The sequence below is a fragment of the Bombus fervidus genome, chromosome 13 (assembly GCF_041682495.2).
Source record: "Bombus fervidus isolate BK054 chromosome 13, iyBomFerv1, whole genome shotgun sequence".
NCBI classification, from domain to species: domain Eukaryota; kingdom Metazoa; phylum Arthropoda; class Insecta; order Hymenoptera; family Apidae; genus Bombus; species Bombus fervidus.
The window spans coordinates 10160229-10172718 of record NC_091529.1 but is presented as its reverse complement, the minus strand read 5'-3'; the positions used below and the strand labels follow the sequence as shown (position 1 = coordinate 10172718).

The 12490-nt window shown below is 24.7% G+C and overlaps 2 protein-coding genes across 7 annotated transcripts; one reads left to right on the top strand and one right to left on the bottom strand.

Annotated features, from left to right (window-relative positions):
• Positions 1-1021: 1021 nt before the first annotated feature.
• Positions 1022-3596, bottom strand: LOC139993552 (uncharacterized). 2 transcript variants are annotated; one of them, XM_072015388.1, is made up of 3 exons: positions 3480-3596; positions 2143-2699; positions 1022-1995 (listed from the first exon to the last, which is right to left on the bottom strand). In XM_072015388.1, the coding sequence occupies exons 2-3, from the start codon at positions 2659-2661 to the stop codon at positions 1852-1854; spliced, it is 663 nt and encodes a 220-aa protein (XP_071871489.1). In that variant the 5' UTR covers positions 2662-2699; positions 3480-3596; the 3' UTR covers positions 1022-1851. The 2 variants fall into 2 exon arrangements, with proteins under 2 accessions (XP_071871489.1, XP_071871488.1); XM_072015387.1 differs by lacking the exon at positions 3480-3596 and adding an exon at positions 3163-3313.
• A 314-nt stretch (positions 3597-3910) lies between these two features.
• Positions 3911-11509, top strand: LOC139993540 (FHIP family protein AGAP011705). 5 transcript variants are annotated; one of them, XM_072015360.1, is made up of 13 exons: positions 3911-4060; positions 4218-4429; positions 4547-4798; positions 4887-5037; positions 5216-5461; positions 6165-6212; positions 7068-7235; positions 7345-8622; positions 8709-8907; positions 9029-9040; positions 9121-9277; positions 9417-9582; positions 9660-11509. In XM_072015360.1, the coding sequence occupies exons 1-12, from the start codon at positions 3911-3913 to the stop codon at positions 9577-9579; spliced, it is 3036 nt and encodes a 1011-aa protein (XP_071871461.1). In that variant the 3' UTR covers positions 9580-9582; positions 9660-11509. The 5 variants fall into 5 exon arrangements, with proteins under 5 accessions (XP_071871461.1, XP_071871460.1, XP_071871465.1 ...); XM_072015359.1 differs by lacking the exon at positions 9660-11509 and having other exon boundaries at positions 9417-9626; XM_072015364.1 differs by lacking the exons at positions 6165-6212; positions 9660-11509 and having other exon boundaries at positions 9417-9626.
• The last annotated feature ends 981 nt before the right edge of the window (positions 11510-12490 follow it).

Genomic DNA, 12490 nt, shown 5'->3' with positions numbered 1-12490 from the left:
AATTCTTTCAGTCAAAAAAAACCGCATTCCAATTATTCATAAAAAATATGTTCCAAAAAAAAAAATAAATACAAAAAGAAACAATACAATTTATGCGAAAAAGTATGTAGTAAATCGATATTTAAATTATTATTAAAAAATGTACTGTTTTTCAAATATTTTAAAAGCCAATCTATGTATAGTAGCAATAAATATGTTTATCTGTACAAGTATTATTATAAAATATATATTTGTGGCATTTATTATATAAGATTTAAAAAAAATATAGATCTCAGTTTAAGATCGAATATTTCAATTAGTGTTTATTAAAATTATATGTTTAAGATGTAAGTAAAATTAATTGGGTAAATACTATCAACATGGAGAAAATATTTATAAATGAGGAGTGTAATAATAGTTTTTACATGTATGCTATTATTCAAAAGCTTAATCCAATATTATTTCCAAGTAAAGAAAATGTAATACACAATATTTATATTTCAAATAATCGTAGTAGTTAGTCAGTTTTTATTGATTTTACACTATTTGTTAATCGTAATCTTTTCCTTTCTTTCTCATCTCAGCATACTGTAATTAATCTTAAGAATAAGAGTATATATGTCACATATCGCTAGATAGTAATAAGTCATTATTAAACAAGACACAGTCAAGTTACTATATTCACTTACATATGTATATCTGACAATAATGATACTAATGATACTATACATATATAATATAGTATTAAATGAAATTCAAAACTCTGTTCTCTCCTATATAATATGAATATAGTTACAAAATATATTGATAACATTGTTCAACACTGAATTATGATCTGCCATATCCACTAGATGATTAAACTATTCTATTTTAAAACGAATTCAGAAGTAGAATTGCTATATCGCCCTCAATTTTTTAAAAAGTGCAAGTTTTTGTTGCAGTGAAACACACGATTTTCCACCCCATTGCGCCATTGCTCATTTGCTTGCACTGATCCGATGGATTCACTTTTTATACGCAAAATGTTCGATTTTTTTCATATATATATGTATTCTTAGACATTATATAATAGCAAAATTATAAAGAACTTCTCAGATAATACTATGTACCGATACGATTACATGTAACCGTTTGGCGGCAAAATACCGTCTATATCTTTCTAGAGTTCAATGATAATACCTAATCATTTAAAATTACAAAATTTAATGACTTTTATATCGATATGATATTAATATAAGTGAGATAAAATATCGATATAGCTTTCATCACTCTTAATCAAATTCTTGCAAAAACTCATGTTCTTGAAAAACTGAAAGTGATAAAACAATCCCTTCCTTCTTCTTACTTCTTCTCCTGGATTCGTATTTGAAATAAGACACTCTGTATAATCTAAAAGGATCACCTAATAAATATCCTAAATTCGAGAAAGTTCTGGTTTCTTAGACAGTATAATTGATGTTAATAATACATTTTACTATAAGCATAATATTTTATTTTATTGAATAGTTAAGTATTGTTAAAGTATGTTTTACTATATATAATATATAGTGTAATACATATATATGTAAGAAACCACCTTGATTTGAAAATCAGTAGTTTTGAATCTCATTTTAGTATTAAGGATGTAAAATATTCTAATTCTATACATAAAATTATTGTCCATTTTGTTGTTCAATACTTTGAACTACATAATTGAAAATTACTATATTATATATTTTAACTTGTCCTATGTACATAATATTCATTTATGTTACACAATTTTACAAGACAGATCCATATATGATACAATAAATTTTAATTTATCATTTATTAGAATATACTGTCATATAAAATTATGAAAGATTTTATTAATTTTCCCACTTTTTCAGTACATTACTTATCATTAACATCGTCCTTTGAAGAAATATTTTCATCTTTTAATAAAGGACTATATACAAGTATGGTATTACCTTTTCTCGACTGTGTTCCTGAAATAACTCCCTGTATCTTTTTTTTCGTTTTTTCTATCATCTCTTCCTATATAAAATTAATGATATTGTATTAAAGTTGAATACCAATTAATTTTTTAAATTAATACAATTTAACTTATTATTAACAATTCAAATATTTTGAATACAAGCTCTTATAAACAACAAAGATAGTTACAATTAATGCTTTCCTTACCTGAAGTCCGTTAGGATGGGAAAAAACTATTTTAGCCTTATAATTTTTTTTTAACGTTCTGTTAATATTATTGATTTTTACATTTAAATCATAATCCATAATATTCTGTTTTATAGTAAATAGCTTAGCAGACTTTATCTTCTGTACATCTTTATGTGTTTCTGCTACATTTCTTGTAATCCCGCCAATCATTGAAGAACTTACAAGTTCATAAACACTTCTACCACTTTTAGATGTATTTGATACATGCATTATCTCAAGATTTCGCCTTTTAGCTAATTTTTCTGCATCCTCTAATGGCATGACAGAAACAGATTTATCTGTATGTATAAGCGTAATTTTGGGAATCCTTTGAGTCTTTTTTTTCTTTTCCTTCCCATCTTCATCATCTATACAACTGTTACTAAAACTTTGAAAACTTTGAACATACTGATTTACGTTACTGTTATTCTTAATTAAATGCAATCTAATTGAATTCAATAGAAATTTGGACATTTCTGACGATATATTTGGTAACATTTCTTACAAATAATACTTAGACATAAAATTATTCAGTACTGAAACAGAATAAAGAATTGAGGTTAAGTTATAATTAACGTACAAAAACAGTTAAATTTAAGTAACACGCTAACTATAGAATAAATAACAAAATAATTCCAACATCTCATTTGCTTTTCAGTCTGATTCCTTTATATCGGAGATAATAAAATTAAAACTTTTTAAGTCATAAAGCTGTTAATCTTTTATATTGTTTAATATTGTTTTTTAAATTTTCGAGAATTTTTGTTTCTTTTTAATAAAATTAATTTCATATTTTATTTCATATTTTAATTATTTTCATATTTTTTAATATATCCAGATTCTATGTATATTAACATTTAAAATTCGTGACAGCTATAATATTAAATTGACCATATATCATTCTAATACAGAGTAGAAACTGTAAATATTAATACATTGCATTACTTTGTCATAATGTAAAATGAATATACTATTTTCTTTGGTTAAATTAAACAATACCTTATTTACATATATTTATTTACACACATCTGTCATATTACTATGTTCGAGGTTTAATTCTTTATACTTTATAAAGCTTAAGTATGTAAGTACATCATTTTATTTTAATTAATATCTATATCTTAATCGTTATATAATATATAAGTCAAACAGAAATTTTTTATTATATTTTATAAGATTTTAAGATGAAAATCCCTATCTTGGGGAGATACATAAAGATTCCTGATTTCTTTTTAAATAATACAAATTTTCGAAATGGTTCTAAAATGCAAACTGGACAAAACGCACTGCATTGCGAAGTATAAACATGGACGTACCTCAAATGAATCTGGGAAAATAGGAAAAATGAAAAAAAGTTAAAATTAATCTCTAAACCTTAGTTAAATAAATATGGCGATTTCTTAATGGGCTAACATAATAATACAGGAGTGATTAGTTGCTGGTTATCAAACATACAAAATATTTGACATAATATAACGCTGACACGCGTTAGCAAAGTATTCGTAATGCGCAAGTCGCATAATAAATATGCAGTTTGTATTATCACTGTGTCCTTGCTGCGTAGATGGGCGATTATCTCAATAAGTAGGACAATTTTGACAGAAAAACTTGGTTAGTCGAAACTGAGGAAGATAGACGAATACTTTATTTTTATGCCAGTTAGTAATATGAGAGATTTCGAAGAGAAAGGATGCGTGAAATCAGGTTTCTGATGAACGTGGAAGTAAATAAAATATAGATCGAAAAAATGAGCTGGTTACGAAGTAGCCCCTTGAGAACTAGTTTCACTAAGCAACGTTCAAGAGATTCTCCGCCAAAAGATGCTGACCCGTCAGCATGCTATGACAGTTTTTGTAAACATTGGCAACAAGCGTACGAAATCATTTTACGTACATCTGTAAGTTCAATTTTTAAAGCATACCATTTATAGTATAAAAAGTAAAGATTCGAAAGTTTTTCAAACAATTTTTGTATCTGTAGTATTTTCCGCTTTTTGATATTATCGTAATAAATTAGAAAGGATTGTAATTAAGTATTTTTTTATATTTGTACAGCCGCCGAAAGGAATATGTAATCAAGATGATGTTCTTGGAGTTGTTAATCATGTAGATCAGATGGTAACTCTTTTAGTTTTAGAATTACGTGATTTTAACTTTTACAATAACTATCGACAATCTACAACAGCAACACACTCTCCTTGTTTGGAGCATTTATTAAGTGAAAACCTCCTTGTTAAACTTTACGATTGGAATAAACATAGTGGAAGGTAGAAATCCTTTGATTAAAAATCATAAAAATTTGTGATTTAATATTATTTAATATAAAAATAATGTTGTATGTTGTAATATATGTATTGTATGTTGTATTGTATGTAATTTTGCAGATTTAATAATGCCGTTCGTTTAGAACAATTAAAACTATATGAACTTTTAGTATCACATAGTGGTACTCTTCTTGCCCATGAACCAGTTGCCAGACCATTGTTACGATTACTTGAAGATTGTGCAAATGATATTATGCCATTAGAAGTAGAAGAAAAATTAGTAGTGTTATTAAATCAATTATGTGTTGCCTTGATGCAAAACATGGCATTACTTGACTTATTTTTTCATTCAACAGCAATAGGAAAAAACAAGTTAGTAGAATATTACAAACATATTTATACACAACATCATGCGTATATTGCATAATGTATATTTAATGATATATATTAATTTTTCTAGATTTATTATTTTTACATTACTGATACCATATGTGCACAGAGAAGGTGGGGTAGGACAACAAGCACGTGATTCCATGTTACTCTGTATGTCTCTCTCAAAAAAAAATGATGAAGTTGGCGTCTACATTGCTGATCATTCTAATATATGTCCTGTATGTAATCTTTGTGTAATAAATTAAATTTATGTAAAAAAAGAAAATAATGATTAATAAGAAATAATACTAATTGCGACAAGTTTTACATAAACATAATTTTTAATTATTATGTATTCATATGTTATATTGTTATGTATCTAAGTACTAATGAAGTTTTTATTTATTTAATAATTAGGTATTAGCTACAGGTTTAAGCGGGCTATATTCATTGTTACCAAGAAAATTAGATATTGAAACAGATGATTGGCATCGGTTAACACCAGATGATGTTAATGATTTACCAGCATTGATGCACTTAATGAATTCTTTAGACTTTTGTAATGCTGTTGCACAAGTCGCACATCCTTTGGTACAAAAACTGTTACTTGAATTTTTATATCATGGCTTTTTGGTACCTGTGATGGGACCAGCTTTGTTACAGGTGAATATAATGTACACATATATATATCTTATTATTTATTTAAAATGAAAACATCTGCTTACATTTTAATTTAGATGAAATGTATCATTCTGCAAATGGCTTATAAACTTATATTAGAAATTTAAATATGTATATTTATTTTATGATTATAATAGATAATTATTATATATCTTTTTTGTTTATAACACATTGCAATATCTTTCTTACTTTACATGTATGTGTGGTGAAAGAAGGTACTTGCAACTTGTTTATTTGAAAATAGAATATGGTTAGTAAATTGTTATTATTAAACATACATATATACAATACTTCCTCTCTCGTTTTCATAAATTAATTTTTTTTAAATGTTGAAATATTCTAATCATATGACTTTTTCCTGGTTTTTACACAATTTTATAATGATTTCAATTATTTCGTCTTATTTTAATATCCCACTTAGTTATTTGAAAACATTAAATACATAATAATTGGTAATTGGAATTGAACATAAAGTTTATTAATATTTCCTGTTTAATAGATTCTTATAGGTACATATAGATGTGTTATTAAATGCATATAACATTGTCAATGTGGTGGTGGTAAATGTAAATATTAATATCTAGTACTAATTAAGTATTAATAATAATGCTAATATAAAGTTCGAATCATTTATGTTATGATATGGTTGTTGGTGGCTATCCGGTGACATGTTTATGGTGCTCAGGATTCTGTTGGTTTGACCATAGAACAGCTAGATGCACAAGAACATTGGGTTAGTACAAAACACTGCAGTTAGTGTAGTAAACTTGTTCAATTTTCTTTATTTTCTTAATATTAGTTTTAATACTTCTAGGAAGTTTTAATACCTTCTTGATATTACGTGATTTTTATTATATAAATAATAACATAATATTAGTGCAGGCTTAAGCTTTTACTGAAATTCTATATTTGCAAATAGTTGCAATACACATTTAATATATAAAGCTTTTATAAACGACTTATAAACCATATGAAATATATATTATAAAATATACCTAAAACCTTATGTTTAATGACTTTACATAAAATACTTGAAATATATGTTATTCATAAAATTTATATTTTTTATACATAAATTTTCCAAATTACAGTGATTAAATTTTTAAAATTTAAATATATTATGCTTTTTATGCTTTTGTTTTCTGTCTTTGTTTCATGTTTTATGCTTTATGCTTTATTTGTTTTCCTAATAAAAATATGTAGCTTGAAACTATTTTACATTAATATTAGTGTGAGTTTATGTTTAACTATTTTTGAAGTTTTTTTGTGTTTTAGATAATGTTTATCTATAAATGCTAATATCCTTCTTTTACCACAAAATAAAATTTGAATATTAAAATCTAGACATATTAAATAGAATTATAGCAGTTTTATTAATAATTGCTTATTCATGAATTATAAATTCCTAATGACATTTACACATTTTAAACTGTACAGTTCTTAAAAATTGTTAATCGTTAATTGTTTAAAATTATTATTTAATTTTTAGTTAAGTTATGATAAAGTATATATATATATATATATATATATATATATATATATATATATATACGCAAAATTATAGGTAAGTAATTTTCTAATATTACAGACAACAGTGGATGAATTAGTTGCAGCCACAGCTTATTTTGATTTATTTCTTCGTTCTGTAACTGAACCTGGTCTCTTACGTTCGTTCGTTAGATTTTTACTTGAAGATAATTATGATGAATGCAGAATACTGGATAGCCTTATTCAAAGGATATCTTCTAGGTCACGGGTATATATTTTATTTTTATTACATATTATAAAAGATGACAATGTTAATAACTTTTAGTAAGTATAATAAGTAATAAAGATCATAAAAATTTTTCAATTCTTTGTTTTAGTTATGTATAGTAACATTGGGACTATTTGAAACTTTGATTAATTTAAATTGTGAAGACATTATGCTAGAATTATGTCTGGGTGCATTAAGTCCTTGTTCTCATGTAATGCTTTCCCAACGTAGAAGGTTAAGAGATATAGATCCTTTTGGACGTGCAGCTGAGAAGTTTTTGTCTTTGACACCAAGTTGTTGCTCACCATTTACATCTATAAATTCTCAATTCAATTCTTTACCTAACAATACAACATATGAAAAATATTCAAATGCTACATCTGAATCTTTGAAGTCATTACCAGCATCTATAAATTATGGCGTCAGATTATCAGACAGCCTTTATGGAAATTATCATGCATATTTATGTGATGCTCGGCAAAAAATAAGAGCTTGCCGAATTGCTTGTTCTACTTGGTCATATCAATACAATGGAGAATTACCAAAAGATAGTACTACAAGCAGTGCGACTACTTTAATAGATGACAATACATTATTAGATCAATCTCAGAAGAAAACTGAAACAAATAAAGCTTTATCATTAGAGACAGCAAAGCAACCAACAGTTTTTAATGAAATTATTGAAAACTCATCAATAGATAACATGCTAGTTAACATATCTTTGCTAGATGGAAAGGATTTAAATACAATAGAAAAAGAGTTAAAAATAGAATCCCTTGCGGCAACAGGCATAGAGTTATCATTAGAAGAACAAGCAAAATTAGATGCAGATATTGCTGAATTGTTAAACGAAGATATTGGTATATCAGATTCTGTTAAAGAAATGTCATTAATAGATAAAAAAGAATTTGATAGCAGTAATGACGATTCGAACACCACCATGAATTCACTCTTATCGTTAGGGGAAAGCAGCGGCTATGAAAGCTTTGCATTTAAAGGTTCATCGCAGTCAACTCCAGATAATGAACCTAGCGAAGATCGAATAAGCGAACATGACGAAATAGAAATTGAATCAAACAAAGAACAAGGTATATTATCTCTTCATAGCATCATAGAATCAAGTTCAATTGCACCAGAAGAATTAACAGCGAATAAACAAAGTAAAGAAAATTACCGTCAAGATGTGTTTAATGGACAACCGAATGTCGGTATATTTTTGGATGTTCTTTTACGAAAACTCGAATGTATGACAAGCAATAATTTATATGTTAATTTACATCTAACTGGTCTTATCAGCAGATTAGCAATATATCCACAGCCTTTGTTACAATCATTTCTCTTAAATCATTCTCTAGTATTTCAACCCAGTATTAGATCACTTTTTCAGGTTTGTAATTATATACATATTTTTATTATGTACATATCCACAAATAGTGTATAAGATTATAAAAAAGAAACTTCATCTTTCATCAGGTACTTGCATCTTTAAAACATAAAATAGATCAATTTCTTTCACAACACAATAATATAGATATATTGGTCGAACAAGCACGACTCTTTTTAATTAACCGCGAGGATAAATTAGTAAATGCAAGAAAAAATGCATTAGAAGCTGCTGCTCATTCTGTATCCACTAAAAGAAATTCTTTGAGTGGGGAACCATTTTCAAGAGGTACAATTTTTCTGATTATTCAAATATTAATTATACTTCACTAACATATTTTATTGATGCATATATATAAGTATACATAAATATTATATTATTGCTTATAATTGCCATGCACTCCTGGAAGTGTTCAAACGATGTAGGTATAATAATCGCTTACAATTAAGAATAATATATAAATATTATTCCTCTATTAAACTTAAACAAATTACGTTTTAGGTGAAAATAAGAGATGGAGTTTAACATCATCTTTTACGCAAATGCTTAGAAGATCAAGTGGCAGTTCTGGTCCAGGTAGTTTAAACAATACTGTTAATCAATCAACTGGTATATCTGAAAATCAATTAGAAGCTATTGGACATGGTTCTGGATACCGGTAAATATTTTAGTATCATATCCTTGATAGATTCACTAGTTAAAATTGTTAAAAAGATATGTTACAAATTTAACTAATATTACACAAACTTTTTTTTATAAAGATTATAATATATACTATCGAATTTTTCATTGATTAGGTATTATACAAAAACGTCCTGGGAATCCCCAAATGAAGTAAGTCCAGTACAAAATGTGGTCTTATGTGCAGTTGTATTAGATGAGTGGCTAAAAGAGTTAGCTGCTATTACACAAGAACATGCCATTATATCTCTTACAAATAATCTGGAGTTTAAAGTTTAATATGTAAGACGACTGAACACACAAATTAAAATTCAGTTGACGATATAGTAACTATTGAAAATATTCTTTCCTTCTTACAGGGTTTTAATAAAGTAATATGTGATATACACACACACTGCTAGACTTATGTATAATACATCATATTATAGAATTTAAAATGTTTATGTAAAGTTATTGAAGAGAATGTAAAAATATTATACAGAATATTGCTATAAATATGAAAATAATAGTATCTTTTTCATTTTATAAATGTAGATAGACAAATTAGGGATCAGCTTAAAAAGTTATAGATTTATACATTTTTGTTGATGTTATCCGTTTTAATCACTAGTTATATGAAAATTGTGTTAAGAGAAAATATATAGAAAGTTTTATTCAAAATAGGCCCTTCGTGAATATTAATTATTAATTATTAATATATCGGCCGAATCTTATTATAAAGACTGACATTTAGAGCAATTTCCTATACAATATACACATATTACATTATTAAACTATTTAATAACTTTTTATTACATATGCTACAAACCGAATCAATTTATTTGAAATTATATTTAAATATATGTATATTAATCCAAGATCATAAATAGTTAAAAATATTTAGATAAACAAAGGAAAGTGCCAAGTTATTATTTTAATATGTTACATAATATAATCAACACTTTGGAAATTGTTCCAAATGTATTTAAAATTTAACAATCAAATTACTGTTATGACAAATTTATTTTAACAACAAGGAAAATATATTCGCATACTTATGAATTTTACATTGACTAACAAAGCGTAATAATTACATAGCCTGTTTTTATTGTACTTAACTTAATATATAATTATAAAGTCATAATTACTGAGTAATATATATCCACAAATATGATTTGAAAGTTTAGTAGCACAAAATATTATATACATATAAATTAATGTACTTTAAATTATGAATTTTTAAATATTGCTAGATAAAACTGTGCGTAAATCGAACACTAACTGAAATCAACAATTCATCTATCTTGTAATAATTTTATCCTATATTTTTACCTTCACTAATGTAATGTTAAATATAAAGTAAAAAGTATTTTATTATGTAGTTTTGTATTGATTAAAATATACAAATATCAAATTTTTTGCAATATTTAAAGTGAAACATTAGTACAATATGTATGTTAACAACTGAAGAAATATTGATACTTGGCAATAATACGATATTACTGTATGACTATAAAATATTTGCTTATATATAAATAGCATATCAAAATTTAATTATTAGAATACAAAAATTATTCCAGCTCAATTTTTGTCAACAAACATTAAAATTAGTATTAATATATGAGTGCAATTATTTAAAAATTATGGTAGTTAAGAAACAGTTAAATGACAATGAAATTGTAATATGATCACTGGTTAAAATATGATTATATGTGTATTTTGTTCATTACTAAAAATCAACATGTTTTTTTATTATTTTAAAATTCATATTTAGTATAAAATATTTACTATAATGTGATATTAAACTAGATTATTGGAACTTTATTAAAGTATTCTAGTTTTATTTCTGTTTCAAGTATTCAAATGAATATTAATTTAATAAAGAATTATTAACAATTCAAACAAATGTGCTTCAAATGTTTGAATGTAATGCATGGTAGAATAATATTATTTTATATGACTACAAGTAATATCGAATTTGTAGCATTGTAATATTAGTAACTTAATAATTTAATAATTTCTTACATAAAAAATGTTTAAATGCAAATTTCATTATTAGCATACCTTATGTACCTTTATTAAAAACATGCAGTATTTTCAAATAATGTTGTATGCTTGCCAACTTATTGCAAATAATATAATGTAATATTTTTAATATTTTATCATTTAGTTCATTGTTATGTTTAAATTTGTTAATAAATTTACGTAATAAAATAGTTTATAATAATCATTCAAGAATTTTCGTAATTCAGAATTGCATATATAACTTCAATAGCATAATTTTAAATATTTAAGTTTATATTTTTTATCTTTGCATTTTTAATTATGTTGCTAGTATTAAAAGTATATTAATAAAAAAAAATTATGACAATAATTTAACTACATTTTATAGTTATTTTATAAATAGATAAAATCAATTTGAATTTATATTTTTGCATTTCTGTTTAACTGAAGATATGTTATATGTTGTTATAAACAATTTGTTATAATAAATTGTATAATTTACAAGTTTATAGTGAATCACCAAGAAAACTTTCATTTGTTATATATTGATTTTTGCTTAATAAGATAGATATTACTAGTGTCAGAATTTATATGCTATACAAAACTTAATATACATATGTTCAAATTTTGAAAATTTAATATCTTAATTACACAACGACTGTACACTGAAAATGTAATATAAAATAAAATATATATATTATTGTATTACATAGAAAATGTTTTAATAAAAACTGATACCAAAAAATTAAATATATATAGTACAATTTTTATGAAACAGAATTCTCAAATACATATGTATATTTTTAAAACATTGAAAAGATAAAATAGATGTGAAATAATAGATCTTTGAATAATCTATAGAAACAAGAATTTTCGTTTTTAATTATTGTTACTATTATTATCTTTTACTAATATTTATTCAATAATGATAAAATGCTCCCATTAAAAGTACATAATATAAGAATAAATACATTTTAAAATTAACTTTATTATTTAAAATAATGAAAGAATTGTTATACATACATGTATTTAGTGTAAGTAAAAAGGACTTTGTGTTTTAACCATCTTTTAAATACTTCATCATTATTAGATCGCAAGAAGAATAAGATAAGTAATAAAAATCAATTCTTTCAATATTTTATATGGAATTTTTTATAAACAATTTTTAAATACTTATAAATTTCAACATATATATATGTATGTATGT

What these genes read in the sequence shown, in the direction of transcription:
- LOC139993540 (XM_072015360.1), top strand. Translation starts at nt 3,911, where the DNA reads ATGAGCTGGTTACGAAGTAGCCCCTTGAGAACTAGTTTCACTAAGCAA. An exon ending in TAGATGCACAAGAACATTGG is followed by an intron (nt 6,213 to 7,067) that starts GTTAGTACAAAA and finishes CTAATATTACAG; the next exon opens with ACAACAGTGGATGAATTAGT. An exon ending in GGACATGGTTCTGGATACCG is followed by an intron (nt 9,278 to 9,416) that starts GTAAATATTTTA and finishes TTCATTGATTAG; the next exon opens with GTATTATACAAAAACGTCCT.
- LOC139993552 (XM_072015388.1), bottom strand. Translation starts at nt 2,661, where the DNA reads ATGTTACCAAATATATCGTCAGAAATGTCCAAATTTCTATTGAATTCA. An exon ending in CCCATCCTAACGGACTTCAG is followed by an intron (nt 1,996 to 2,142) that starts GTAAGGAAAGCA and finishes AATTTTATATAG; the next exon opens with GAAGAGATGATAGAAAAAAC.